The 9,878-nt window shown below is 37.7% G+C and overlaps 1 protein-coding gene across 4 annotated transcripts in view; it reads left to right on the forward strand.

Moving 5' to 3' along the window:
• The window catches only part of DCAF6 (DDB1 and CUL4 associated factor 6), a 142,999-nt gene that overhangs the window by 32,568 nt on the left and 100,553 nt on the right, over positions 1 to 9,878 (forward strand). For 3 of the 4 annotated variants that reach the window (XM_011933404.1, XM_011933406.1, XM_011933407.1), the window contains exon 3: positions 423 to 515. The exons of the other annotated variant lie outside the window; for it this stretch is intronic. In XM_011933404.1, coding sequence (XP_011788794.1) covers positions 423 to 515 — 93 coding nt within the window. The remainder of the gene's footprint in view (positions 1 to 422; positions 516 to 9,878) is intronic. 4 annotated transcript variants of the gene reach the window in all.

A 9,878-nucleotide genomic window follows, 5' to 3' on the forward strand; every position in this document is an offset into this window, starting at 1 on the left:
AACTATACTACAAGGCTACAGTAACCAAAACAGCATGGTACTGGTACCAAAGCTTGTTTTTTTAATACATCAACTGTTAAATCAAGCTTGTCTAACACGCGGCCTGTGGGCTGCATGAGGCCTAGAACAGCTTTGAATGTGGCCCACATAAATTCGTAAACTTTCTTAAAACATTATGATGTTTTTTACAATTTATTTTTAGCTCATCAGCTAGTGTTAGTGTATTTTATGTGTGGCTTGAGACAGTTATTCTTCTTCCACTGTGGCCCAGGGAAGCCATAAGATTGGACACACCTATGTTAACTACTTTTTAACATATAACCTCATTAGTGGTAAAAGTTTTGTACCCCCAGGTGAGTGAAAGATGGCATATTTTCTTTTATGTCCAATTTGCTTATATTTCTTTTTTGCTTTCTTTTTAGGTTAATACAATCTGTTGGAATGACACGGGAGAATATATTTTATCTGGCTCAGATGACACCAAATTAGTAATTAGTAATCCTTACAGCAGAAAGGTAAAGTAGTTTTAAAACTCTGTAATTTAATGAGAGAAAAAAATCAAGAAGGCAGAAATGAAGTAATTGTAAATGAACATAGAATGGGCATTTATAATAGAATATCCTCCCTGTTTTGCTGAAGTTTATTGTATAATTTAGAGGTTCTTAGGTACATGTGGGTCTCTTAGATTACTTAGGGAAATAGAAGATTTTATTCAGCCTTGGGCTCTAGAAAATTTAAATATATCGTTTATTTAAGTGGATAATAATTGGTACAAGTGACATTATTTCAGTAACACTTTTTTGGGGAAAATGTGCCGTATATAAAGTATGAGTTAATGAGAAAATTACTTTTATGTGTAACCTTAATATATTATCTTAACATTCTAAAAAGTTACTTATTTTAACGTTAAGAGTAGTGTGGATAAAGCTGCCAACTTTGGTCATTGTTTCATTTTCTTAAAAATTTGAAATTTAGTCTTTTAGAAAATTTACATTTAAAACTTTTAAAGACAAAAACAACCAAATGATGGCTGTGTTCTTGAGGTACTGAGAAAATTAAAGTGCTTTCAATGAAGAGAAAATTACCATAAGCTAATAAACCCCCTCACTAGAAGGCAAGAGATGTCTAAGAGTTAAATAATTTTCTAACTCTCAAATAACTTTAATTACTGTTTCAAATAGCAGTCCATTATATCCATAGAATGTTTCCTTTACAAGGATGATTTCAGAGAAATTTAGATACTGAATGATAAAGCTATAAACAGCCGACTGATTGTAATAAAAAGAAAGTGTGTGATGTTCTTTACACTTGATATAACAGTTAAATGAGAAACCTTCTGTTTTAGAAATATGACTAGTTATTTTAAAATTTGTAAGATCTTAAACATTCAACACATCATTTAAAGTTCCAGTTAAGAATAGGAATATGTATATTTCCTAGCTGACTCCCAACTCAAATGATACGTTTTTCTCTCCTGATTGTCTTAAATTTCCTGTATCTTTTTTTTTTTTTTTTTTTTGCATGGTCTCACTCTGTCACCCAGGCTGGAAGGCTGCAGTGCAGTGGTGTGATCTCGGCTCACTGCAACCTCTGCCTGCTGGGTTCAAGTGATTCTCCTGCCTCAGCCTCCCAAGGATCTGGGATTACAGGCGTGCATCACCATGCTCAGCTAATTTTTGTATTTTTGGTAGAGACAGGGTTTCACCACGTTAGCCAGGCTGATCTTGAACTCCTGACCTCAAGTGATCCGCCCGCCTTATCCTCTCGAAGTGTTGGGATTACAGGCATGAGCCACCACGCCTGGCCCAAATTTCCTATATCTTTAAGTCTTTTAACATCTGTTCTTTTAATAGTGATTCCAAAAATGTACTCTAGCTTTTAATTTTTTGCGGTAGTAGCAACCGTGTGTTGGTGATTGTATCCGTCATGCTCTAGTCAAATAAACCACACAGTAATTTCAATAGGGAAAGTGTAATAAAAAGAATGACTACCTATATCAGGAGATTGGAGTAATAAAGGCTTGGCTACTGAAAAGTAAAGAGGTCTTTGTAAAATAAAGAAATAACAGATACTATGAACTGCCACTAACCCTGGGACTGAGATAAACCACCCTAAAGAAGAGGCCCCCTTGCTGAGTGCTGAGATTTAGACCTTATTAAAGAGGGTGTCATGGCTCACTGGATGGCAGAGAAGTCTCTGTGATGCCATGCTAGTGTAACTTGTTGGGAATTCCCCTCTGGAACTTGCTGGAACACCTCTCTCTAGGGCACTGAGAAATACTTTTTAAGGAGAGGTTTCTCATCAGAGGTAGTATGCTACAAAATGTCTGGGGACGTGGGGAAATGAGGCAGGAGAAGCTGTTGGGTGTTGCACTGTTCATTCAGCAGGTGGGCCCTGGTGAAACTGACTGCAGGACTTTGGTGCTATGGTGCTGGGGAAACTGCCCACACTGGAAGACCCTGGCACTGGAAAAACTGTGCTTGGTTGCAGGAGTTCACATTAGAGATAGGAAGCAAACTCCTTTTTCCTGCCTTATCCTTTCAGTGCTTTTTACTGACAAAGCTTAACGTTATGCCAACTGGCAAAGCAAAAATATTTAAAGGACTCAGTTCCATTGCATAATCTATAAAAGTGAAGGATAAATTTGGAGCTGAGAGGAGATAATTTGGTAAGTGGCACAGTAGTCTTACTTCTATCTACTTCTTGGTATTATTGCACTGTAAAAGTTACTTCATTAATATTTAGGTCTTTGAATGAAGAAGAGTTCTATGAAAATTTTAAAATTACGTTATGATTACTATAATGGCATATATAGATTTATATGTTGGTTTTTTTTTTTTTACCATTCTGACCAAGTTATTTAAACTTTCCTTAGCCTTTTTCTTCATATATTAAGAGAGTCATAATGTCTAAAGTCCTTTCTAATATTAATATTTTATATTTGTTTCTAAAAACGTTTTAAAACATTTTTGTCTATTAATTTAGTTTATATAGTGATGTATGAATGGGCCTGGCTGGCTGTTTGAAGCTGGATCTTACAGGTTAAGACTTATTCTTTTAGGCTCACAGAATCTAATCTTCAGCTAAGTAGTTTAAGAAACTGGATTTTTATCAGCTTACAAACAGTGGCTAGGTTCTAGTGAAATGCTTCATGATATACAATTCAATAAGCTGGGATAACATATGAGTTTTAATTATGATTATGTTCTGATTTTCATTGGCTCTTAGCTTCTGAGTTCATATATAGGGGAAGTATACAACTATTTTTGTATCAGTGGAAACATGGTATTGGCAGTCCAAAGTTGAATTTAAAATTTTCAGTTTTACGGAATAAATTGTTTATTTCTTGTTTTTCCACATTTAAACAATAAGATATTTAAGTAAGTGTGTATCATCTATCAGCCGAAAAAGAAGTTCATATTGAGGCTGTCTTTAATAGGTCATAGTTTTATTTCAGTAAGTTTTACTTAATTGTCCTGGCTTAGCAAAAAAGCTTGATGTTTTCAAATCCTAATTCTCTTAGGTCAGTAATTACAAGGGTAACCCTTTTCTTTTTCTTTTTTATTATTCTTTTTTGAGAGAGTCTTGCTCCTGCCCAGGCTGGAGCGCAGTAGCTTGATCTCGGCCCACTGTAAACTCTGCCTCCCAGATTCAGGAGTTTCTCCTGCCTCAGCCTTCTGAATAGCTGAGACTACCAAGTGTGTGCCACCATGCTCGGCTAGTTTTTGTATTTTTTTAAGAGTTGGGGTTTCACCATGTTGGCCAGGCTGGTCTCGAACTCCTGAGCTCGAGTGATCCACCTGTCTTGGCCTCCCGAAGTGCTGGGGTTACAGGCGTGAACTATCATGCCTAGCCCCCTTTTCTTATAATAGAAAAAATTTCCTGGAATAATATATATGTAGAATGCTTTTTGATGATCACTATTCAGAATTTTAACTCTTACATTATACAAAATAATCACTTGGGTACCCAAGGAATGATTGTTAAAAGACCTGTTTCTGTTTTGTTTGCTTATTTTTAAAGAAATGATGATTCCTTTGGTGTATGATTTCCAATAGAATATGTATATTTAAAAAATGATTACTCTTTCTCATTTCCAGCTTGAGAAATGATTAGTCAGATTTTCTTTTTAAAGATTATAATCATAGGCCAAGCGTGTGGCTCATGCTTATAATCCCAGCACTTTGGGAGGCATGAGGTGGGAAGATCGCTTGAGGCCAGGGGTTAAAGACCAGGCTGGGAAATGTAATGAGACTCTGTCTCTACAAAAAATTTAAAAATTAACTGAATGTGGTGGCACATGCCTGTCGTCCCAGTTACTCGGGAGGGAAAGGCAGGAGGATCACTTAAGCCCAGGCGTTCCACCACTACACTCCATGACTGGATGACAGAGCAAGAGCTGGTATCTTGAAAAAAAATAATTATTATTATCATAAGCCTTTATAGGGCTTTTTAAAATTTTAAAACACTAATGATTCATTATATAGGAAAAGAAGCTTTTGACTATGAGTCAAATATTACCTGTTTTTATAGTTGGATTATTTTTAGATCCTGTGATTTTGTGGGAACATTAATTTATTGCAAATAAGAATTTTGAAACACTCAGTTTTTTTTTTTTTTTTTTTTTTTATAGATTTAAGAGGCTGGGGATATTCCTTATTAATGCAATTATATTTTAATTATATATAGCATAAAGAAGCTTTTGACTATGAGTCAAATATTACCTGTTTTTATAGTTGGATTATTTTTAGATCCTGTGATTTTGTGGGAACATTAATTTATTGCAAATAAGAATTTTGAAACACTCAGTTTTTTTTTTTTTTTTTTTTTTAGTAGATTTAAGAGGCTGGGGATATTCCTTATTAATGCAATTATATTTTAATTATATATAGCATAGAGACTCCCCGTCATATACTGCGGAGTCCCATTAGAGTACCCCATTATGACATAGGTGAAAGAGAAGGAAGCCCAGAGTTGGTCTTGCAGTATCTTTTGTAAAATAAATCCCAAGTATACACTGTATACATGATTTTTCTTGATTTGGCCTCAGCCAGCCATTTGTAGTCCTCAGAGCTTAAAATGTTTTCATTACTGTATGCTTTTGCTTATACTCTTCTTTCTTTCTGAGATCACTTGCTTTCTCAAGTATCTCCCATCTACTTGGTATATTTAAAATTCATCCTTCAAATCTCAGCTCTTTTTTGTGATATTTCTCTAACATTTCCTAGACACATGTAGCCACTCCTTCATCTGTGTTCTTGCCTTGTGGATAACTCTATTTGTTTGCATGTTGTGCTTAGATGACAACTTCTTTGAGATAATGACAATTTCTTTTTTCTTTTTGCATCTTCAACACTTAACATTATTTATTTACCTGTCATATAGTTGGAGCTCAATAAATCTTAGTAAAAGGAGTATATAAATCTGTATATTTGATACCTCAGACAGGGTTGTGGGTCAGGTTTGAAACGGGGTTATTTTTACCAAGGGATTAAAAAACCGTCCTCTACTGTCTGGATACTTCTGGACCAAGCTTCATGTTTTGGGAGTGTTGTACGTGACATGATAAAGAAGGAAAGAGATGCCAACTTTGGCCAGCTATTTAGTCAAAATAACCTGGTAATCAGCAGAGTGATAGATGTTACAACTAGACCACCTTAACGTTTAGTAATCATTGCAGTTATCAATATGTTATTTTCATCTCAGATTAAGTTAACTCTGGCAATTATGCCTCTCTAGGGCATTATCCTTAGGGTGTTTTCAGAATAACTCATAATGCATTGATCCAAGGAAAGCACAACTAAGAAGATAAATCCACCGATAAAAAGTTATTATTATTTTTTTTTTGAGACGGAGTCTCGCTTTGTCGCCCAGGCTGGAGTGCAGTGGCCGGATCTCAGCTCTGTCCGCCACCTCGCCCGACTAGTTTTTTGTATTTTTTAGTAGGGATGGGGTTTCACCGTGTTCGCCAGGATGGTCTCGATCTCCTGACCTTGTGATGCGCCCGTCTAGGCCTCCCAAAGTGCTGGGATTACAGGCTTGAGCCACCGTGCCCGGCAAAAAGTTATTATTGAGAGTAGTGGTTCTCCCAGCACAGAGTTTGAGATCTGAGAACGGACAGACTGCCTCCTCAAGTAGATCCCTGACCTCCGAGTAGCCTAACTGGGAGGCACTCCCCAGTAGGGGCAGACTGACACCTCACACGGCTGGGTACCCCTCCGAGACAAAGCTTCCAGAGGAACGATCAGGCGGCAACATTTGCTGTTCAGCAGTATTCACTGTTCTGCAGACTCCACTGCTGATACCCAGCAAACAGGGTCTGGAGTGGAACTCCGGCAAACTCCAACAGACCTGCAGCTGAGGGTCCTGACTGTTAGAAGGAAAACTAACAAACAGAAAGGACATCCACATGAAAACCCCATCTGTACGTCACCATCATCAAAGACCAAAGATAGATACAAAGATGGGGATAAAACAGAGCAGAAAAGCTGAAAATTCTAAAAATCAGAGCACCTCTCCAAAGGAATGCAGCTCCTCGCCAGCAACGTAACAAAGCTTGAAGGAGAATGACTTTGATGAATTGAGAGAAGAAGGCTTCAGGCGATCAGACTTCTCTGAACTAAAGGAGGAAGTTCGAACTCATCGCAAAGAAGCTAAAAACCTTGAAAAAAGGTTTGATGAATGGCTAACTAGACTAACCAGTGTAGAGAAGTCCTTAAATGACCTGATGGAGCTGAAAACCATGTCACGAGAACTATGTGACGAATGCTGATTCAGTAGCTGATTCGATCAACTGGAAGAAAGGGTATCAGTGATTGAAGATCAAATGAATGAAATGAAGTGAGATGAGAAATTTAGAGAAAAAAGAGTAAAAAGAAACAAACAGAGCCTCCAAGAAAGATGGGACTATGTGAAAAGACCAAATCTATGTCTGACTGGTGTACCTGAAAGTGACAGGGAGAATGGAACCAAGTTGGAAAATACTCTGCAGGATATTATCCAGGAGAACTTCCCCAACCTAGCAAGGCTGACCAACATTCAAATTCAAGAAATACAGAGAACGCCACAAAGATACTCCTCAAGAAGAGCAACTCCAAGACACATAATTGTCAGATTCACCAAAGTTGAAATGAAGGAAAAAATGTTACGGGCAGCCAGAGAGAAAGGTCGGGTTACCCACAAAGGGAAGCCCATCAGACTAACAGCAGATCTTTTGGCAGAAACTCTACCAGCCAGAAGAGAGTGGGGGCCAGTATTCAGTGTTCTTAAAGAAAAGAATTTTCAACCCAGAATTTCATATCCAGCCAAACTAAGTTTCATAAGTGAAGGAGAAATAAAATCCTTTACAGACAAGCAAATGCTGAGAGATTGTGCCACCACCAGGCCTGCCTTACAAGAGCTCCTGAAGGAAGCACTAAAAAAAGGAACAACCGGTACTGGCCACTGCAAAAACATGACAAATTGTAAAGACCATCGATGCTAGGAAGAAACTGCATCAACTAACGAACAAAATAACCAGCTAGCATCATAATGACAGGATCAAATTCACACATAACAATATTAACCTTAAATGTAAATGGGCTAAATGCTCCAATTAAAAGACACAGACTGGCAAATTGGCTGAAGAGTCAAGACCCATCAGTGTGCTGTATTTGGGAGACCCATCTCACGTGCAGAGACACACATAGGCTCAAAATAAAGGGACGGAGGAAGATCTACCAAGCAAATGGAAAACAAAAAAAAGCAGAGGTTGCAATCCTAGTCTCTGATAAAATAGACTTTAAACCAACAAAGATCAGAAGAGATGAAGAAGGCCATTACATAATAGTAAAGGGATCAATTCAACAAGAAGAGCTAACTATCCTAAATATATATGCACCTAATACAGGAGCACCCAGATTCGTAAAGCAAGTCCTTAGAGACCTACAAAGAGACTTAGACTCCCAAACAATAGTAATGGGAGATGTTAACACCCCACTGTCAACATTAGACACATCCACCAGACAGAAAGTTAAAAAGGATATCCAGGAATTGAACTCAGCTCTGCACCAAGTGGACCTAATAGACATCTACAGAACTCTCCACCCCAAGTCAACAGAATATACATTCTTCTCAGCACCACATTTCATGCTTGTTCCAAAATTGACCACATAGTTGGAAGTAAAGCACTCCTCAGCAAATGTAAAACAACAGAAATTATAGCAAACTGTCTGTCAGACCGCAGTGCAATCAAACTAGAACTCAAGATTAAGAAACTCACTCAAAACCGCTCACTACATGGAAACTGAACAACCTGCTCCTGAATGACTAGTGGGTACATAACGAAACGAAGGCAGAAATAAAGATGTTCTTTGAAAGCAATGAAAACAAAGACACAACATACGAGAATCTCTGGCACACATTTAAAGCAGTATGTAGAGGGAAATTTATAGCACTAAATGCCCACAAGAGAAAGCAGGAAAGATCTAAAATTGACCCCCCTAACATCACAATTAAAAGAACTAGAGAAGCAAGAGTGAACACATTCCAAAGCTAGCAAGAAGGCAGGAAATAACTAAGATCAGAGCAGAACTGAAGGAGATAGAGACACAAAAAACCCTTAAAAAAATCAATGAATCCAGGAGGTGGTTTTTTGAAAAGATCAACAAAATTGATAGACCGCTAGCAAGACTAATAAAGAAGAAGAGAGAAGAATCAAATAGATGCAATAAAAAATGATAAAGGGGATATCACCACTGATCTCACAGAAATACAAACTACCATCAAAGAATACTATAAACATCTCTACGCAAATAAACTAGAAAACCTAGAAGAAATGGATAAATTCCTGGACACACACACCCTCCCAAGACTAAACCAGGAAGAAGTTGAATCCCTGAATATACCAATAACAGGCTCTGACATTGAGACAATAATTAATAACCTACCAACCAAAAAAGTCCACGACCGGATAATTCATAGCCGAATTCTACCAATGGTACAAGGAGGAACTGGTACCATTCCTTCTGAAACTATTCCAATCAACAGAAAAAGAGGAATCCTACCTAACTTATTTTATGAGGCCAACATCATCCTGATACCAAAGGCTGGCAGAGACACAACAAAAGAAGAGAATTTTAGACCAATATCCCTGATGAACATCGATGCAAAAATCCTCAGTAAAATACTGGCAAACCAAATCTAGCAGCACATCAAAAAGCTTATCCACCATGATCAAGTGGGCTTCATCTCTGGGATGCAAGGCTGGTTCAACATACGCAAATCAATAAACGTAATCCAGCATATAAACAGAACCAAAGACGAAAACCACATGATTAGCTCAGTAGATGCAGAAAAGGCCTTTGACAAAATTCAACAGTCCTTCACGCTAAAAACTCTCAATAGATTAGGTATTGAAGGGACGTATCTCAAAATAATAAGAGCTATTTGTGACAGACCCACAGCCAATATCATACTGAATGGGCAAAACCTGGAAGCATTCCCTTTGAAAACCGGCACAAGACAGGGATGTCCTCTCTCACCACTCCTATTCAACATAATGTTGGAAGTTCTGGCCAGGGCAATCAGGCAGGAGAAAGAAATAAAGGGTATTCAATTAGGAAAAGGGGAAGTCAGATTGTCCCCATTTGCAGATGACATGATTGTATATTTAGAAATCGCCATCATCTCAGCCCAAAATCTCCTTAAGCTGATAAGCAACTTCAGCAAAGTCTCAGGATACAAAATCAGTGTGAAAAAATCACAAGCATTCCTCTACACCAATAATAGACAAACAGAAAGCCAAATCATGAGTGAACTCCCGTTCACAATTGCTTCAAAGAGAATAAAATACCTAGGAATCCAACTTACAAGGGATGTGAAGGACCTCTTCAAGGAGA

This window comes from Colobus angolensis, unplaced genomic scaffold (genome assembly GCF_000951035.1).
Source record: "Colobus angolensis palliatus isolate OR3802 unplaced genomic scaffold, Cang.pa_1.0 Scaffold126, whole genome shotgun sequence".
Lineage (NCBI taxonomy): Eukaryota > Metazoa > Chordata > Mammalia > Primates > Cercopithecidae > Colobus > Colobus angolensis.